Genomic DNA, 20,611 nt, shown 5'->3' with positions numbered 1-20,611 from the left:
GTAACGCTAGCTCTCAATATCAACTGAATTTAGCACATATTCGGGGGAAAGCCACATGTCCATTTTTCATTACCCCCCAAGTGCCTGCAACATTTTACAATGCAATAAGGATACGTTGCCTCTCAACATAATTTGTCACCTTTTAATCAATATAGTATGACCGTACATTGAAGGGAAATATATACATTTGTAAAAAGTAAAAATAAATACATATTTCTGAATACATCATTTCCTTTGAGCATCAAGGCACAGGTGTTACTGTTTGAAAAGAATAAATTTACTGACCTGGACAGAATGATTAAGACACCACCTATCTACAGAGTGAGTTCTAGGTGTTAATATAGTTTGAAACATAGTCAGATTCCCTACCGAAAAACCTATCGCGTGTTCCAGCCAGGTTTTGAAGGAAGTTTGATGCTGAAACTGAAAGCCACCCAGATTTCTGGTCTGGGGTGCCCGGGAGACCCCCAAATATCCACCCACAGTAAAATAGCTGTCTGCTTCTATCCATGATGATGAGGAAATGACAAAACATGCACCAGGACATCACAATGCACGCGCTTCCTTTTTGCACTTGCATTGTGACATTGCATACAAGTATCCCAGAAGCAGAATTTGCATCACGATGTTGCAATGCACATTTTGTCAACTGCCCCTGGGAGACCTATGCGTAGCAAGATGCCCAAAACGTGCCAGCAGTTTTATAAGCCCCTCAGCCAGCGACCCACCTCCTTTTTGCATATCATAAAATGATGTTCCACAATACCTCTCACAACAGTGTCTTTGGTCTCAATTACAATAATTTAGGAAGAACTGGCCCGTCCAAAAATGTGAGCTCTTTCCCCATTTGCCTTCTTTCATGGCTATCTGTGCAACCCCTTCCTGTCCACAGCTAACTTTCCTAGCAGACTGCTACTCTTAGCATTAAGAAACATTTGCCCTGCAATTGGAAACGAAGAATATCAAAAATTAGTATTAGCGATACGCAAAGGCTCGGTGAAACAGCACCAAACCAAGTGGATGTCTCTGGAATTATGCCTTTAAATTTAAATGAAACCAAGGCAGATAAAGACGGTTAAATTAATCAGGAAAAGAGAAGATTCCATCATTCCAGCCGGGGTTGCGCATGCATGGAAGGAGAAAGGAAGAAAGAAGAAACATTAGAAAGGGTTTGCGTGCTGCATTTAGAAGATAATACAACAAGAGAAAAAAAACAGTCTGAGTTTAGGGCATTTGTTTGGAATCTTAATATTATTATAGTACAAGCTTCTTGCTACTGTGGAAATCAAGATAGTTTTTTAACAATTAAATGTATTGATGAATGCATAATGTCATTGAAGAGCCCAGCAAAAATGAAAAGCGCATGTTTACAATTCGAACACCTCTGAGTCACCGCCGAGGCCTTGCCTTCTTCCTCCAACCCCATTGTGGCACACATCTTATGAATTTCACAAAAGGACCATATGAGGGTGGGCCAGAAAGGGGAACATGGCCCAAGGCCAGGCAACTTCATGGCCGGGCATGAATTTGGAACTCCAAACTCCTCTACCACACTGGTGATTGAATCACAAAAGAGAACCTCAACCCCTTCTTATAAAAGATACTTATTTCTCAAAGCTAACCATGGCTGGCATTGCATCCCACCTCAGCCAGCCTCCCCTTTCAGCCTTGCACTTTCTCCTGCTTTCCTTCTTCAGCTGTGGAGAAAAGTTTCCCTTTGCCTTTCAGATTTAGGTTCTAAAGGGTGGCCCTCCCTAACAATGATTTATTAAAACGAAATAGTATCATACTCTGGAGTTCCCTTGTTGTGAGAAAGCGACAGTTAAGGTGAACGAGAAATGAGTACATCCAAGCCATCCTTGAAGGGAAGTGCACACTGGCTCATTCCCACTGCCATCACACATGGATTTTCATGTTGCTCAGGGACCCCCCCCCCATTTGAACCGAGAGACAATTTCAGGTTGGAGAATGAAATGGTTTGCACAGAGCTTGTTCTTCTGGAATGAAGCAGTGCGTCTCAGCTATTTTTACTTGGCAGACTAACCTACAGACTGAACCCTGCAAGGGGACTGGAGGATTTGTTCCATGCTCAAGAGAATATTCCAGAGGTCAGAAGCAGAAAGCACAAGAATGGGTCAGGGCTGAGGCTTGTTTATGATACCTCATTAAAAATCCACAGATGACAACCTTCAACGAACACCTCTCAACAATTTGAGAACAAAATGTCCACCACTAAACTTCTGTCTGGGCCACAAAGGATCCAATTCACACCTCTTACAATATGTACAGATGAGCCTATTATTTTGTTTGTTTCATCGACCGCCTTCCTCAGCAAGGACTCCCCACAGACAACATCCACAAAAGCAATAACAACCACTTGCACACAGTAATCCATGCGCATACACACAGGCACATACAGATATCTACATTTGAAAGCCGTACCTCAAACAAGTCAAAACCTTCTGCCTCGCCTCTGTCGTAGGGCCGAATGATCCCATCTTCACGAATGAGGCGAGGGGGGCGCAGGCTGGATACTTCTTCAGTAGATTCGGCCACCCTACGAGCAGAGATGGAAGGAAGGGCCTTTCTAGTGCGGGGCGTTCTGAAAGCAGGGCAGCCTGAAAGGCCTGCTGCCTCTGAGTTATTCCACAGCCCTGGGCGTTTCATCCTGGAATCTGTTTCGTTAAACAGCAGCTAGCGGAAGGCGGCATGCTGCTCTGCACAGAAAGGCCCAATCCATACCAACAGAGAAGCAGACGTTGGGCGTGCATGTCCGTGTTCTCCCTCCCACACAAGTCTGGTTCTCAGGCAGGAAAGAGCCTCTGTCTCCTTCTGAAAAATGAGGCCCAGGGAAGGAACCCACCGCGCTTACCTCTGGATCCCTTGGAATGTACTGCTTGCCATGTCAATGATGCCCCCGGTGGGACGGGCCACCACTCCGACAAGTCCTTTCCCGATCCCTTTGAAGAAGCCAGCTGCACCTTCCTTTCTGGCACCTTTCAATATCAAGAGTAAGAAAAACAGGATTGCATTTTCTGGCTGCAGACAGTGCCACGAAATTCAAAGGATTTTAATTTCAGGCCGTCTGCAAGAAGCATTGGTTTTCTATTTAAAATTTCAGTATACTTGAGAATATCAAAGTTAGTATTGTTGTCTCTTGGTTCTAACATGATACAGCACAGTCGTGTTTCACTTCACGTAACGACTTAATATTTCAGATAATTCAAATCCGGAACATTTCAATGGAATGTGAAGCAAAGCAAGTACTAAAGTTGCTATCATTAATATGCTTCTTCACTGAATTCTGTGAGAATTAATTTAACTTTTCAATAAAATAATTTACAGGTTTACATGTTTATTCAGAAACTCTTAACGCTTCTATTGTTACTCACCAACAGAATCCTGTTAACTTACCGTCTACGGGTTTTGTGACTATCCCAGTTACTCCACCAACAACTCCCTTAAAGAAAGTGGGGGGTGGGGAGAGATGGAAGAGCAGGTTGGAATGGAAGAGTGCCACATTCATTTCTCCCACAACCCTCCCCTTCTGCACATCCTGGAGTTCAAGGCTAAAACGGGTTTAGCCTCCTCAAACGTTCATCTTAAGACAAGTCCATGTGATGGAATGGAATTATGAAGGCCAAGCTCAGGGAGATAAACATTTTCTTAGCTCACCAGAACCGCGTGGGAGGAACAAGAGGATGAGACTGGCACCTCCCTGAGGAAGTCACACTGTTGTGGCTGGAGGACTTTGGGATCTGGGGTTTGAGTCTGGGAAGATTGATGTCAGGCCTAGCCCAAGGAACTCCAAGAGACAATGCCAATTCAGTCCAGCTATGTTTATTAGCTACAACCTCTAGCAAGAATCTTCCCAGACTAAAACCCCAGTTCCCAAAGTCCTCCAGCCACAACAGTGTGAATTCCTCAGGGAGGTGCCAGTCTCATCCTCTTGTTCCTCCCACGCGGTTCTGGTGAGCTAAGAAAATGTTTGTCTCCCTGAGCCTGGCCTTCATAATTCCATTCCATCACAGTCCATGAATTCACCAGAACCAGAAATTCTGATGATAAAGTCTGCCCAGACATACAACCCAGTATGTAAAAAACAAGATAATAATCCTCTTTTTGTAAAGAAAAGGAATATGAGAAACTAACTTCTATTAGATATGAGAAGAGTAGAGATATATTCTAGGAACCCCTCCATTAACGCCCATCTGACCCAGCTGGAATCAGCTTCAGCCACAGGGAGCCGAGGTATCGGAGCCCTACAAGGCGGGCGATTCTCAAGCCTCCCAGGAGTAGGCTGGAACCTCCGTCTTCTGGCTCGGCAGCAGGAACCAAACAGGGCCTGGGAATTTCAACCCTGCTTCATGTTTCTAGGACATTTTGAGGACTCTGATCGACAGAAAAAGCTGCTCAGACTGTAATATTAAAAATTTACTCCTAAGTGCACACTCTACCACCCCTCTTTCTAAAATCATCACTGGGCTGCTGCTGCTGCTGCTGCTGCTGCTGCCGAGTGGGAGACACTCCAGCCATCGAAGACAATTTGTACACAGGTATCAAGAGCTTGTTCTCGGGAGCAAAATAACTCATTCCCCATCTTCAGGCAGGTGCTCCCGCCACCCTCACCCACTCATGCACAAAGGGCACAGAGATGGATGGTACGTTTTGTCCCCCAAATGTCTATGGAAAACCTAACAGAAAATCCACTTGAAAAAGATATCAAAACAAAATGTTACTGCATGTAATTAATAGTTCTATTTTTGTTGCTTTGATAGGTTGCCTTTTTTTTTTTTACTAACAAGCACAGAAAATGAAACAGACCCAAAACACAACCAATGCAATATGGATTGGGGTTAATTTAACATAGTAGAAAAAAGCAGAAGTCCAAGGAGTATCTAAAGCGTCCTACCCTCAGAAAGCCTTTTCCACCTTTGGCAAGGCTGTCCCCAAAATCTTTCGGCTGACGTCCCATCTCCTCCCTTCTCTTCTGCTGATACTCCTTATCCATAGTGATGGCAGCCAAACCTTTTCCAACCGAGCCAGTGATGCGGGACACCACGCCTGCTGCGCCACCTGCGAGCCAAGGGAGAGAAGTTAAGGGAAGCGTACATACCGCTGATCGAGAGCAGCTCAAGAAAGCTTCTCCAGGTCATTCCCGTTGGAGGTGCTCCACCTACCGACAGTATGGCCGAGAAGACTTCTCACGCCAATCAAAATCCCTTCAGCAAACTCTTCAGGCCCTTGGACGGCTCCCTAAACAGAAATTACATGTGCTTTTGGATTTTGAGAACGAAACAAAGTGTTCAGTGCACACCCAGCGCCCCACTCTTGCCAATTGTGGCTTTAGACAGCTCAGGTGGCAGCTGAACACCTGCAATAAGTTACTTAAAACTGCACGGCTACCAGCATATGCTCCTTGCTGGAACACCCAGGGAAAAGCTAGAGGGGGAAATGAGCGTTCAGGTAAATTCCACGTTCTGATTCCTATCGCACAACTGGCAACAGCACTGAGCAAGTGGTCATGAAGGAGAGCAAAGATTTCATGGATTCCTCCCCCCAAACGAGACACGCAGGCGGTAACCCTGTGGCTTGTTTGCCTTCAGTGCTTTTATCTGAAACACAGCACTCTTAAAAATACATTTGGGAGGGAGGATTTGGGGGGGGGTACCTATCCAGACACAAGCTTTCAATATTTTCTGCTCAAGTTCTTTCAACCATCGCTCCACGATGCTCTGGTGCCACACCTGGAAGGGCTCGTAGAAGAAAGCCTCCACACCCTCCGAAAGGCCTCGGATTAAGCCAAAGGGGTTACCCAGGACATCCAGTCCCAGCACAAGAACATACATCTGCTTCAGGAACTAAAAAAAAAAAAAGGAACACAAAAAATGAGGGTTTGAAATTATACATAGGTGTATCTTGAAAGCAGGAAAGGAGAGTGAAGAGATTCACAGGTCAAACGTAACAACCCTTAACTAGATGAGAAACGGCAATGGTTCCATGCTGCCCTTGCTAGTGGTACATATACAAGGGGGAGGAAGGGGCAAAGAACAGGGACTACTCACTTGCCCTTTGTAATGGCCAATGACTCTCCACAGCAATTCATTTCTTTTGTAAAACTGATACTTGATTTCGAAGAAAGCCAGCCTGAAAGCAGCACATAAACAATCTCATGAAGAATAATGGTTATCCATTGCTTAGAAATCTACTGTCCTTTTGTATTTCAGGAATCTTACATACACCACTCTATACAGCAACCTTGCAGAGCAAACTACCTCCACCCCATTCTACTGAAGCCGTCCAGAAAGCAGATTCATGGTCGAGATGAGATTTGGGCAAGGGACTTCACAACCGATGTTCCTCACCACTTAAGTGTGTGGGATATTCATTCTCTACATGGCTAAAATCTTCATGAGAAGATCTGCCACTAATTCCTTCCCCTGCTAATGGGCCTAGGTTGGAGTTTCCAAAGGAATCCACACATGCAGTGGCGAGGAAATTAGAAGTGACCAGTTCCGCAAACATTCATCCAGGGACGATGTGGAGCCCTCCAGATGTCTGAAGTACAAGGTGCTGGTGGTCACCTTTAAAACCATTCATGGCTCAGGACCTGGATATCTCTGGGTCACCCCTCTCTGAACTGGGCAGGCAGAAGGAGCTCCTTCCCAGTCCCTTCTTGCAGGGACTTTGGAGGCACCCTACCACCTGAGAGCTCCATGGCGCCAACCCCTGTTGGGTTTTAGAAAACCTACTGCAGCCTGGCTTCTCCAACAGCCTTTGTGGATAGAGATGTTATGAATTTCAGTTCCTCTTGTGGTTTGGGGCTTTATTTAAGCAGAGCTGGGGTACTGTTCCTTAGCAGGGTAGTGTAATTTCAATGTTGTTGTTATGTGTGTTTTGTGTGGATTTTTTAAACCTTGTTTATGGAATAGGGTAGGGTTGCTGCTCCAAATCTGGCATGACAGGAGCAGCATGTAAGCCCAGTAAATAAATGTATACATACATACATCCTTCCATAATCTCTGACCCATTGACCTGCTGGATGTGAGTCATGGTCCAAACTACCTGGAGGTCCCTGCGTTGCCTCTCTCTATTCCCAGGAAGCTTCTGAGATACACACTGGAGTCACTTACTTGAAGATCAGGTCATCCACGTCTGTCAGGGTGGCTCCAATGCTCTTCAAGAGCAGATTCACTGAATGGATGGCTATCATATCGCCTTTGCCTGTCTCGGACGCTTCTGTGCCAGAGCCCAAGGAAAGGCTCAAATGTAGCTAGCAAGACAGAAAACAACCCCTAAAATAGCCATTTTGGGTGGTTAGCTATTAAGCTTTGCTGAACTAAAAAAAAAAACGATCGAAATTTTGCAGTAACTCAAAACTTCCTGCCAGCTTTTTCATGGGTTTGCTTCTAGTGAATTTGTCTCCTTTCACAAAAGTTCAATATCAACCATATTTCAAACCTGGCTTTCAGTCCTGTTAGTATCCTTTTAAGATGGAAAAAAAAATCAAAGAATTCAGTGTGGAACAGCCTGCTGAATTTTCAACTTAACATTTCTGCACAGAACTTAAGGATTTAAAGGCAAACCCATTTAAAGATTAAAAAAACCCACTTGGGGGACAGGGAAAAATGGAGCTAGAAATTATGCCTTCTACATCTATTATGGCCATGACAATGAAAAGCAAATTATGGAATTTGTGGTCCTCTAAGACAAAGCTTTAGGCTCAAAAGTGTAAAAAAATAAAATTTAAGGCAGGCAGGTTCCACAAATTATTCTGAATTAACCCAGGAGATGTTTTCTTCCATCTAGTTAGCTAGCTAATGGAGAAAGAAATTAAAGTCTTCCATATATGGAAGCCGAGCGAGAATGCAACAAAGATAACGAAGCCATTTTCTCCCTACTGAGCTCATGTAAGGATGTAAACGAGGAAAATGAGAAAGGGGACGTGTAGCTCTTCCCAGAGGAGTGGTCTCAGGCGGTGCTCGCTGGAGGAAATAAGTGCTTTTGGCTCTAAAGCACCGGCACTTGGCTCTGGTGTAACTAAGGCACTTGGGCAAAAGCACTGGCACTTTCAACTGTCCTGGGGCCACGATGTTCCAGGGGAAGCCTTACTGCAAACCTGCGGGTGATCAGCATAACAGCCCTCTCTTTTGGGGAGGAGCTGCCCTTTGAAAACATACCTTCAATGGAGAAATATGGAAATGTTCAAAGAAACTAAGAGTGGATACATCTGTCAGGGATGACTCCATCAACTCTGTGTTAAGAGCATCAATATCCTTTTGTATCAACTTCATCTGTTAAAGCAGAAATAATTTTGAAGAAATACCCTCAACTGGGTTCAAGCACAAACATACTAAGACAAACAGATTTTTATATTTGTTTACTGAAACTGCTTTGGTTAATATCCTCAACCCTTTCAGTGCCTACTTTTTTAAAAGTGCAAATTCCCCCCCCCCCTTTTTTTTAACCTCTCTTGTTTTGAAAACCTGTCTCCCAATTGAAGGTAGAGAACCAATTTCTTAAGCAGGTATTACCTTTTGCTTTTCAGCTTCTGTGTCTGTAGATGGAGTGAAGAGTTCAATGAGAGCTCCTAGGAATCCCTGGTCTAATTTCAAAGCCATCTCCTGGACAAGGACCATGAAATATCTAAGCCAAAGGAAATCAGAATTGACACAGAAACCTGTAGGAGAGCAACTATTTCATTTGGCAAGCTGAAGAATGAGGACAGCCAGAATCCAAAAACCCTGGACGGTCGCAGGTTACACATCTCCTCCTCTAATTGGACCTCCTCTTTGGAAGCCCTGTTGCATCTCTACCAGAGAGGATTGTGGGAGCAGAGGACAAGAACTGTTCCTGGCAGCAACTCCTGAGATGGCACTGCCCCCCACACAAGGAAGTAAAACTACTCCCCTCCCTGGTGATACTCAGGTAGGTGTGAAAACATGGCTATTCCACTCAGCTTTTAAAGGTGGGTTTTGAGATTTTAAACCCTGTTCCTTGGATTTTAAGGCACTAGCTTTAATTTTGGTCAAGTGTAATTTCTGTTTTTGTTCATCTTTATTTTGTTATATGCTTTTTTGCAGGGGAGGCTGGTTAGAGCTAAAATATATATTTGTCTATTCATATGCACAGAAACATCCATGAAAATATCATTTTAATTTTTAATCTTAAGGTAACTGAAATCTGTAATATTTTATCCAGATTAATCTGAAACGCTGAAAACGTTTGAAGAGCAAATTGTATGGCTTTGGAAAACCTGAGAGTAATTTCAGAACTTTGATGCTTTTTTCTCAACCAGTTTAACACAGAGATGGAATATGTTTGTATGTAAAATGCATTTATATTCCATTCTCCTTCACAAGACACAAGATAGCTCAGGCCAGAAAAAATTCCAACTGAACTATCACAAAGTAAAATTGTATCTGTCCAACTGAAGGCAGATTGACTAAAAGCAAAAGCCTTTTACTAAATCATTCCGATGCAGGGCTCTAGAAACGGGAAAGCAGAAACCCCACCCACCCACCCACCCACCCACAGATTTACTCTGTGAGAACCCACTGGCTATGATTAGACACCAAATTTCTCATCTTCTAGAGAGAATTGTGGAGGAAATCATCTTTGAACATTATGCCAAAAGCTACGAACATGGAATCACTGGACTGTTTTACCTTTTCTCTGAATATTAAGAATATGTCATTATTTAGTTTGGAACCAGACAGATATGATTTATGTTTCAGACATTTCTGAATATAATTTACTTACTTGAACTGCAACACTTTACTGTATTCATTAAATCTAATGATGATGCTGACATCAATGAATGGTTTTGGTTCTATGAAAAAAAAAAGAGATGACTCGAACGCCAGTTTTGCCTGGTTCGGCTAGTTGGTTGGTGTTTTATCATTTCTAGATGCCTCTTACCTGAATCCAGCGCAATGGATTTGGGAGGAGCCACAGGATGAAATACCACAGGGAACATGGAACCTGGGAGTTGGTTATCCACCTGCGAGGGAGGAGAACAGTGATCTACAGAGAATATTAACCCAGTCTGCCAGTTTAGAAGTTATTTCTAAACATGTAACCCTGCAGGCTAAAGCGTGTCAGCATCTATTTAACAAAAAGTCAACAAACTAGAAATATATTAGATGTGTGATACCAGAGTAAGGGGCAAATCTTAGAGGATTTGCTTAGAGGAAAATTGTGACATCTATGTTTCTACAAAATACAGTTGTGACATTTTTTTAGTCCTTACTTTTTCAGGAACATCATCAAGTAAATTTCTAGGCGTCGACCCTGGATAAATATAGTGATACAGGACTTTGGCAGAACTTACGGTGATCATCTTTAAGGAGTCCAGGGAGAGATTTGCTACGGTTCTCTAAAACCTAAGAAACATAAAGGGTCATACCTGGAGCCAATATAACTGAGCCCGTAAACTCTTTTGATGCGGTGACTGTTTGAATTCAATTTGGATGCCCGACAGAAAGTCTCGCTTGATAAAGCATTTCGATGGAAGGCGCATTTCCATAGGCACCTTATCAAAGTTTACCTGAACGCAGAGAAAACAGATACATAACTCTTATTATGCATTGCCCCTCCATTTCACATATTTCAGCCCAAAATGAGATTCTCCCCCAGCCCGCTTCTTTTTTTGCAAGCAAAGAAACAGTGAGGAAACCCACTGAAAATCTCCTTCCTCTGAACTGTCTCCCAGTGCTGCATTATTCGAGTGGCAAACACCACAGCGGATAGGCAGAGCAACAACAGCAACAAAGGGGGCAGATTGCCCTTGTCCCGCTTAGAACTACACCCTGATTAACCTAGCTGTGGCTCATTTTGCCACCCACCCTATTTCTTCAGTGCCCAACCCAGGTCCTATTCAGGAGCTCAGAGGCAAACTTAAGTCATCTTGGTTCTACTGCTACTGGGTCAGTCCTCTTAATGAACCTTAATTCCCTATGCTTTAAATACTGAAATAGGCTACTGATTGTCCAGTATCTAAAACATCCCGACTTGGGGCCTGTCCCCTTTAAAAAAGCGAATCTTCCTATCGAATCAAAATGGTCATTTTTCTAAAACAGAGAAAAACAGTTCAGTTTAGCCATGCCCCGACACACCTCACTTGCATACAAAGGGGCCCTGTGCACATGCAGAGGTCCACGCTCTGAGTCCTCCAGATGGCAGTGAAATGCTAGTACTGAGCAACAGGAGCAACTCACAGCTTTGGGACTCTTCTAAACCCCAGACATAGTTCTGGGGGCAGATTCTGGGCTTCTCTGGTTCTCAGACTACACATCCAATTTCTTCTTCACCTGAACCTCTACTCTAGTTTGTCACATTTGGCCCTTCAGCTTCGTACTCCAATGACCTGCCACGGATTCCATAATTGGTTGGAGGTGTCCTCGCTTCTGGAAGGGAGCTCATATTTATAAAGATGCTTTATCAAGCGCCTGAGGCTCTGCTGCATATCTGCCACTTGGATGGTTTGACCTTCCTCTGCGGCTCCAGCGTACCTCAAAATTGTTGTTGATTTTAACCCAGCCAGAAGTCTCTGTGCCTTGTTCAAAGATGTGCTTTTGATAAGACTGTTCCAAGAGGTTGATGTCCTTCTGACTAAATGGCTTCCACCGCTGCTTAGGTTTTGATTCCCAGATAATGCCTGAACTGCAAGAAAAAAAGGAAACAAGAAGCTAAACCCTTATAAGAAAATACGCTGCATGTCACTAACTGAAGTTTCACAAAATAACTGCCTGGAAAGTCTTAATTGTTTAATTTCTAAAAGACTGATACTGTTGTTTCTCAGCAGTGCAATTGTATGCCCTTAAGAGTCAAAGAAAAACCTTCCAAACCTATCTTTAGCAGCCTTCTTTATACTAAAGGAATCAGAAATGGGCATTTGACTAACTAATCTTTGCACCAAAAGGCGCCAGCAGCCTCCGGCCGACTGAGGTTACCTAGTGATCCCGATATAAGAGATCTCCTGTTTCCGTTTGTTGTTGACCAGCGACAGCCCAAGGCCGTGAAGAGCAACGCTTATTTCTTGGTCAGGCTGCTCCATCTCTTCTGCTTGCCTTGCTCTGGACACCAAAGCAACATCCTCTGTGAAAAGCAGGACCCTCTGCCGTCCGTCCAAGAAGGAGACCCAATGTATCGGAGTGTTGGCGTTGTAGGAAAACTGTCCACATTCATCCTGAATTGGCAGGAAAGAAGAAACCAGGCTGAGGCGGTAATCAGCAAAATGTAAACTTCTGGATACTGTTTCACTAAAATAGTTAATTTAGCTTTAAAAATAGTCACTGGATGATTAGCAAGGGAAATGAATGGAATAACATAACTTAAATACTGCTGTAGGGGGGTTGCTAGGCTCTACAGTAATGAGCTGCCTAAATGAATACGTTGACCGTGAGGCTCCAGGGGTCAGAAATTAAATCCTATTTCCAATGGGCCCCAAAAAGAAGATTCAAAAAAGATCTTATCTGAAAGACGAGAAAAGCGCATACAGAGACTGAGGCTGCTGTAAGTTAAGCACAGTTGTGGAAATGCTACATTGATAGGGTTTTTTGAGATATAGAATACCTTAAGGAGATTGAGTTCACCAGTGTTTTGCGCATATTCCCAGCTTAACTTTCTTATCTCTGTAGGATCTGCCCAAACGAACAATCTAACTTCCCTCGGCTTCAGTTCCATCGCTGCCTGCACGCCTCTGCATGGATTAAAAAACACAAACGCAACATTCATACAGCTGCACAGAATCTTTCTTATGAGCCCATGGTCGACAACTGAAGACAGTAACAAAGCCTCTCTCTAAAGAAATGGATGCAGTCTCACCTACCTCTGCTGATATTTAAGAGTCCCCCAGGAAGTATGATTAATGATCAAAGCAGGTGCGGCCCCCTCATAATAATCAGAGAAGTTTATAACTGTGGAATGCTCAGCCAAGCTGACATCCACCAGGATACCGGTATTCTGTTGGAAGGAACAGAAGTGCTGCTCTAGAAACAACCACGCCTTGATGCCCACAGCATTTTGGCAGTTTCACGGCAGCTCTAAAGGTGGCAGGAAGCCACCTGCCGCCGCCGCTGTTGGCCAGGTGAAGGGGACAAATGACTACCACCAACAAGATCAGGAAGCCGTGAGCTGCCAGGCTTCAACAAGGACCCCAGATCGCTTTCAGTGCCTTAAAAGAAAATAACAAACGTATCTGCAATCTCACCAATTCTTCCAGGCTCAGCAATGTCCCATTGTCCTGTCGATTGTAGAAGAACGGTTTGGAAAACTGGTTGGAGCCAATCACTCTGATACACAGCTTGCCAGACGAATTTTCAGGCCAAAACGCAACACACTAACCGAAAACAGGGATCAGTTTTGAGGGGTAGATAAATAAGTACACCAATTGTTTTTATTAATTTCTTGTAAGAAGTTGGAGTTGGCATGTCCTCCAACCTGGTGCCCTCTAGGTATTCTGGGAATACAACTCCCAAAATCCCACGTCAGCTGTACATGGAGGTTATGAAGTTGGGTGATCACTACAATTATTACCACTTAGATCTTGAGCTGAATGTGCTGCTTTAATGTCCCAACCAGCACTGCATGTTTAAATCAGGGAGCAGTAACGAGTAATGATCATTCTTAACGACAGAACTCCTTCCAAGTCATACCTGCTGGCCACTGGACTGCTAACACTGCAACCATGTTTACAACTAAAAACTCTAATATTCAGATGAATTAAAAATAAGCCTTTTGTTTCAGAAAGCTTGACGTTAAGAGCAAGCCAGCTTAACTGACAAACTCAGCCTTAAAATATTACCTCTGAGGGTGAGAAATAACTCCATTTATTAGTAGGAAACGAGCCATCAACTCCCATTTCTCCGAATTCCAGCTCCAAAGAAGACATGTTTGTTACGGTATAGAATGGAGTCAGAGTGACTATCCGAGTGAGATTGAAGCTGCTCATCTTAATAGTAACGCCAACCTGCAGAATGATACTACGGTTTATATTTCAAGAAGACTCGGCATTGTGTGTATTTTAACATGGTTCAGAACATTTTTAGCTCGTGCTGTTCTAAGGGAAGGCTTTGGTTTGGGCACTACCGGGAAGAGGGAGTCTGATTCCTCTGACCAAGAACCATCTCATTCCATCTACTGACAGCAGAACAGTATGGGGAAAAAAAACAAAAACAGAGTAAATGAGACTGATGTACAAATTGGGTTTTGTTCCCTACACCTGGAACAAACAACAGCAATTAGTCAAGGCAGGAAGCAAGTGTGGAAGTCAAGCGTTACCAGAAAATCCATGTTGCTGGCTGGGCACTTCACACATCCAGAGTTTCCTACTGTATCCAGGGAGAAACTGTTCGACCACATGCTAGTTGAGACACACAGCTGGATCTAGAGTGAAAGGGAGGACAAAGTGATTTGGAGCACAGAAAACAAGCCACGAGTTTGTTTCTGAAGATCAGTAATGTCCGCCCCTAATGTCAAGAAGCGGCAATTATGCCTCAGGTTTCCAGCAATAGGCCACAAGTGGTGACAGTAGCGTTAGGAAGGTAAGTGTAGAAAACTGCAAGAAATCAGATCTCACACTTTCTTGACCACCTGAAAAGCTAGAGACAAAAATTTTAATTCACTGCTGAGGTGGCAACGTTAAGAGAGAGAGAGAGAGAGAGAATGATCCATACTTGGATAGCTGCAGGGATAAACAGAGAAAATTGAGATCCATTCAAATTGCTCATTTCCAATTAAGAAAAATGATGGGAAATCTGCAATAAAGTGCAAATCAGTAAAAACAAATAAAAAAATAAAGCTATAAAATTAATGAGGAAACATTTAGTCCAGCATAATCTAGTGGGCAAATCAATACCAAGCTGATGAAATATATTTTAGCTTCCTCAAAAACAGTGGGCTATTAGCCAAATAAAACAGGCAATTTTTATAAGCAGGTTGAGCACAACCTTTCCAAACTGCAAAATACGCTATTAATAAAAATCACCAAAGTTCCATAGCTTACTTCTTTAGGCAAGTTAAACAGAAGCTTGACATCATACCTTGTTTTTACTGAAAATATTTTTCCTCTTGAAGGAGAATAAGACGATGTCCCGAAAGTCTGCCGGGTGTTTTACATGAATATCCTCAGCGCGGTACTGGAGAACACGGGAAGTCTTATTGATGATCCAGTAAGGACTATACACAGAGAGGATCATGTGGGTGCTGACTTTCCTGACATGAATATATATGTCCACTGTAGCTATGTCTGCCGAATGCGACGTGAAGCATATTGGGAAAAATTCTGGCAGTGTGTCACAGATACGAAAGTGCCCGTTCCAGTTTTTACCCTGATATTTTATCAGGACCAGCTCCATGATTTCCCCATCGATTCTGGAGTGAAGAACATCGGCAGTGCTTCCTTCTTGTAGCTCGTGGGCCTCTGCTGTTCCCTAAGAACGGCAATAAAAACTGTAAGAGTCTGAGAAGACATACAGGCAGCGCTGGCAGGGACTGGAGCACTTCTTGGGACACTGAGACAAAATTAAACCCCTTGATGTTTGCAAAGAAAAATTAAATATGATAAAAACACACCTTGAAGACACTATCTATTTACTACTGTATGGAAGTAAAAATGATCGTAATTTTTCCAGGCTAAGTATGAAAAACAAACAGTGACAGAAAATTGGAAGCAGGGCATCATCCATCATAGTACAACTTCAGGAATGTGGCAGAGATCGTAGCTGAGATGCTCCAGTTCAACCAGATGCTCTACCATTGCCTCGGGCACAACTGCCCATTAATTCCCTCTTGCTCACCAACCCAGACAGCCAGAGGTACTAATTTTATCCTTGAATATACTGAACATGGGGCTTTTTTTTTTTTTTTTTAAAAAGGAAGTTAATATGCTCTCCAATTCATCACCGTAAGAAGACATTTTTAAAATGCTTGTAAAAATCATAACCCTGTTCATTTCCCAGACAAAAGGATGGAGAGTGCTAAAGGCATTTAGGGCAAAATTAAAATATCAATAAGCAACGATCTGTGGAAGAATGACAAACTTTGATGTGTTGCCAAAATAAAAAAGAGGAAGGAATTGATTGAATACCGGAATCCCCTGGGCCTTTTCGAGTTCCATCGCAGCCCCTGCCTGCTAACATACCTCAAGCAGGTATCGCAAGGAGTAAGGCAGGAGATTCCGCAGAGTAAGCGTGGGATAGAAATGAATAAGGTAGGCTGGCTCCCAGTTGTCCTCGTGAGTTGCAATGAAGTTCAGCTCGTCGGGCACAGCAGTGGCTTTCAGTGTTAGTGGCAGGAAATTGGCTTCGGTGGCTGGGCAACGAAGCAAACATTTAACTTCACTACTCCTATGCAGCTCTTCTTGCCAAGATATGTAGGTCGTGGATGGCTCAAACTGGCCTTTTAAGATCCCCGCTGGCTGAACAAACAGTTGACATCTAATAACCCAATCACAGAAAAAACAGAAGGCATTGAAAAAAAGCCAAAAGCATTGGAATACTTCACAAAAAATAAAATTGCTTAAGTACCTGAATGAATGAAATATTTACCTGTATGAATCTAATGGAACGTGAAATTCCTCTTCCGGCATAGACACGCCTATAGGCTTCAGCTGTTTAATATTCCTAACAAGTTTGTAGATTATAAATGGGACAGAGAAGTGGTTCTTAATCTGAAATGGAAAATAGCAACATTTTACTGCACCTTGAACAAATTAATGGCTCCAAGAGAAGAGAATCTCTGTAGCTCAGGGTTGAACTGTGGAGTCCTTGGTGCTCTGAGCTTGGTTGTTGGCTTGCAGACATCTCATTACCTAACTAGGTAACATCATCAGTGTGAGGGAGTGTGGGGTTTGCTCCCCATTTATACACAGTCGCTTGCCCTGCCAGTGTTGGTAGGAGTGTGGTTTTCTCCTTGGGAGAAGAGGACGGCAGAGGATGAGATGGTTAGATAGCATCACTGAAGCAATGAGCATGAAACTGAGCAAACTCAGGGAGGCAGTGAAGGACAGGAAGGCCTGACGCAATATGGTTCATGGGGTCACGAAGAGTCAGACACGACTTAACGACTAAACAACAAAGCTCCTTGATTAGGGTATTGTTTTCTGCTTGTTTGTCTGGTCTTAATCCCTGCTTATCCAGGTGTTGGCTGCTGGAGAGGATGTGTTCTGGTCCTTCTTAGCTTTTTAAATTCTCTTTTGAATGATGTGTAAGTGTAGTTTATTTCTATGTGTCTATTGATGGCTGATTTTTTTTGAATGCCAGGCTTTCAGGAATTCCTTAGCATTTTTGGATTTAGCTCGGTCTAGGATGCTCAGAGTTTCCCAACTGAAACTATGGTTGAGTCTGTCCGTGAGTTATGAGATCAAGGAGTTTTCATGGTGTCTTCTGACTGCTACTTGGTGTTCATGGATGTGCTCTGCTAGTCTTCTGCCTGCCTGTCCTACACAGTGGCTGTTATAGTCCTTACACTCTACGTTGTAGACGACTCGTTTTTTCTTCTTGGGCTACTGGGTCTTTTGGTTTACTTAAGAGGTTTTGGAGGGCTTTAGTTGGTTTCTGTGCTACACTAATGCCGTGTGGTTGTAATAGTCTGTTGGTTGTTTCTGAAATGTTTTTGAGGTATGGCAGTGTTATCCTTTTCATAGCTTGTGCTGGTTGTGCTGTAGTGGGTTGAGTGGTCAGGCACTTTTTGATAAAGTTGTGTGGGTATCTATTGTGTTGGAAGATGTTGTACAGGTGGTCTGTTTCCTTTTTCTGGCGTTCTGGGTTGCTGCAGTACATTTGTACTTGTCTGAATAATGTTCTTACACAGCTCCTCTTGTGGGATGTTGGGTTGTTATAATATTGGTCCATAAACACACAATCGTTCATGGTCTGTAAACCAAGCTATGACTTGAACGTCCCCAGAGAAAAAAATCTCATTTCACCCAAGGTCAGTTTAAAGCACAAGATATTTCAGGGCAAATAACATCTCTCATCTACACGGATGAACTACGTATAAAAAAACTAAAGCTGGCATGCCTGAACCACCAAACTAAGGAAACTCCATGGATTCCTCCATTATCATTTCATTCTCATATGCCAACAACATCCTTGCTGCAGAGTGTTGTTCACCCAGTTCCACAACCTCGTCTTTTTGCTTGGAACAAGTCCACACTTTCTTCCTTGAGGTTCTGTACGTCTGAAATTGCCTTCTAGAAGACTTCCAGGCTGCTGTCTCCCTTCCTTTTTCAAATCCCACCTCACCCCTGACCTCTGAAGATGCCTGCCCAGCCTGTGAGACCTCAGACCCAATGATATTAAAGTCTAAATAAGTGTAATTAAACAACGACATACTCATCCCCTCAAGCGACTGCCACTGCCATGTACAGGAAAGGATGTATAAACAACAAAATGCAGCATACGTGAAGTGTCCCGAGTGCTCCACAAATCTGGATATATTACCTTCGTAATCTGACTTCTGACACATGTAAAGATTAACTTTTTCCAAACTGATGTCAGAGGCTGCAAAAAAAGGAGCTACTCTACACTGAAGTCAGGAGAGTTAAAATGCTTTGCCCTGTGGGATCGGTGCTGCAGGAAAGCACAGCTTATTGGAGTTTTCACGGCACGCTCGATGTGCACAAGGCCTTTACAAGGCAGGCTCAGAACACCATGATTTACCTGGAGAGGGGAGCGTAGTGTAATCACTTTGTTTCCTTCTTCTGCGTCTATCTGCACAACGACTGTATTGGAGGAATTGCTTTCAGGCTCTCTGACACTATGCAGTCTTCTCCCTGGCTTTGCTATGGGAACACCGGCCACTTCACTGTATCCTTCAGGTGCTGTTTTACATCAAAACAACATCAGATTTCATGTATGTTATTCCTTCATCATTTTTTCTTTAAAAAAATAAAAGTCTACAATTCAACCATAATTCAAGCAATTATTCCTCAGTTCCAGAAACTTACAGCCACTGTATACAACTTCATCTGCTTACAAGGAAAATAAAATATTTCTTGTCATAGAACTGTGGTAGATCATGCAACTAAGTAATGAAAAAAATTCAGTCAAAAATTCCCTGCCAGTGAAAAATAAACCTCTCAAGGAGAAGGATACTAAATGCAGCTTTATACCTAAAATACTAATATTTTATCCTGCGGATAACTTTTTGCTTTTATGAACAAGAGCATTCTTTCTCCAGAAGGCCTCCTAAGATAACACACGGTACTTTTTTTGAATGGCTGGAATAATTCCAAATGCAAGAGAGAATGGAAAAACTTCAAAATCCAAACCAGTATTGATAATTAAAAGTTTTATTCTGAAAAAAAAAAGATACGATATGAGTGTTCCTCCACCAAAGTAAATTTCCGCTTATTCAATCAATGGAGGACAACAAGGTAACCCCTGCTAATCTCAAAAGAAGAGTTTTCAGAAGTCCTTGTCTGAAAATCATTCTTAGTCATTTGGAAACATTTCCAAACACTTTCTTTCACCTTACCAAAGCTCAGTGTTAACAGAGAACTGTCTTGGCGATGTAAGATGCTTCGGTTCCCTTTGTTCAGAGTCTCCGAGGTAGCATACTCCAGTTCTAAACTCTGACCAATTCCCATATCGTGAATATCATCACTTGTAGGCAGTCCAACAACCTGGAGGCTTTTGCACGCATGAACTCTGAGAGGAATTCCCAAAGCATTCCTGACAGTAAAGGGAGCCCTGTCTTTCAAAGCATAGTCGTAAGTGGAAGCAGCTCCCTCTGAAAAGCCCTAAAAATAAAGCCAAACTTTACTTTAAAAACTGTGATGTAACACCAATTAAAGAAATTAAAACACCCTCTAATGCTTGAAGAAGTCTATCTGAACTTTAGGGTTCTTTCTTGTATGTCATGTAACTTACAGGTTACATGACATACATGTTACCCTAACCCTAACTAATCATTAAACTTAATTTTAATTTTCAACTTAAATCATTGCTACAGAAAATGTGCCCTTTAGCAGACCTTCACCAAATCTAAAATTATGGCATGTTGGGAAAAAATGCCACCACAGGATTGTCTATGCCATGTCCCTCTTTTACCAACAGCTATGCCAACGAAGTTGGAGCATCATTAATCAACCATTACGATCATACTATTAACTGAGATTAGATTTAACTCTAGGATCTGAATTTCAGGTTTATTGTACTATGGATAAATAACAGATTTTTGCTGCATGATTGCTATACCAGAAATGGATGATGCTTGTTCAAGAGACCAAGGTATCTTCAGCTTGCAAACTGAGACATCAAAGCAGAAAAATAATGCCTCTGCAAGATATGAGTGCAAGAAGAGCTGGCCTTTTCGTTACCCCCTTTGGTCACAGAAGTTACCTTGGCTAGATTATTAAGGACAGTTAGGCAACACTTGGATATTGTTATATTCATGGTATCTTTTGACGAGATACTGATCATTCGTTGTGGTTCAGGTAGAACAATAAAGTCATCTCCTGGCAACAGACTTCTTTCCTGTTCAGGGTTTGTCTTCATCTAGAAAGGAAAAGGACAGAGTCAAATATATGCCCGTCAGAATCACGATGAAGGCACAATTTGGCCTGCCAGGTTTGATTTGGACAGTAATCTGTCCTTTGGTCTAT

The 20,611-nt window shown here is 42.8% G+C and overlaps 1 protein-coding gene across 1 annotated transcript in view; it reads right to left on the bottom strand.

Annotated features, from left to right (window-relative positions):
• VPS13C (vacuolar protein sorting 13 homolog C) overlaps window positions 1–20,611 on the bottom strand; it is a 67,240-nt gene that overhangs the window by 5,254 nt on the left and 41,375 nt on the right. Inside the window, exons 54-79 of the mRNA XM_088148310.1 lie at window positions 20,349–20,504; window positions 19,483–19,747; window positions 18,666–18,826; window positions 16,551–16,672; window positions 16,145–16,439; window positions 15,045–15,434; window positions 14,284–14,388; window positions 13,808–13,972; window positions 13,214–13,342; window positions 12,833–12,966; window positions 12,577–12,703; window positions 11,955–12,190; window positions 11,514–11,664; window positions 10,409–10,549; window positions 9,922–10,003; window positions 9,763–9,832; window positions 8,535–8,646; window positions 8,181–8,294; window positions 7,134–7,273; window positions 6,066–6,147; window positions 5,748–5,861; window positions 5,181–5,256; window positions 4,913–5,076; window positions 3,415–3,460; window positions 2,873–2,996; window positions 2,443–2,557 (exon numbers count right to left, since the gene is read on the bottom strand). Coding sequence (XP_088004436.1) covers window positions 2,443–2,557; window positions 2,873–2,996; window positions 3,415–3,460; window positions 4,913–5,076; window positions 5,181–5,256; window positions 5,748–5,861; window positions 6,066–6,147; window positions 7,134–7,273; window positions 8,181–8,294; window positions 8,535–8,646; window positions 9,763–9,832; window positions 9,922–10,003; window positions 10,409–10,549; window positions 11,514–11,664; window positions 11,955–12,190; window positions 12,577–12,703; window positions 12,833–12,966; window positions 13,214–13,342; window positions 13,808–13,972; window positions 14,284–14,388; window positions 15,045–15,434; window positions 16,145–16,439; window positions 16,551–16,672; window positions 18,666–18,826; window positions 19,483–19,747; window positions 20,349–20,504 — 3,816 coding nt within the window. The remainder of the gene's footprint in view (window positions 1–2,442; window positions 2,558–2,872; window positions 2,997–3,414; window positions 3,461–4,912; window positions 5,077–5,180; window positions 5,257–5,747; window positions 5,862–6,065; window positions 6,148–7,133; window positions 7,274–8,180; window positions 8,295–8,534; window positions 8,647–9,762; window positions 9,833–9,921; window positions 10,004–10,408; window positions 10,550–11,513; window positions 11,665–11,954; window positions 12,191–12,576; window positions 12,704–12,832; window positions 12,967–13,213; window positions 13,343–13,807; window positions 13,973–14,283; window positions 14,389–15,044; window positions 15,435–16,144; window positions 16,440–16,550; window positions 16,673–18,665; window positions 18,827–19,482; window positions 19,748–20,348; window positions 20,505–20,611) is intronic.

Source organism: Python bivittatus, unplaced genomic scaffold, assembly GCF_059951505.1.
Source record: "Python bivittatus isolate LINGU-HERP-01145 unplaced genomic scaffold, Pbiv_v1 ctg000530_np1212, whole genome shotgun sequence".
In the NCBI taxonomy this organism is placed as follows: Eukaryota; Metazoa; Chordata; class Lepidosauria; order Squamata; family Pythonidae; genus Python; species Python bivittatus.
This window is presented reverse-complemented; position numbering and strand designations above follow the sequence as displayed.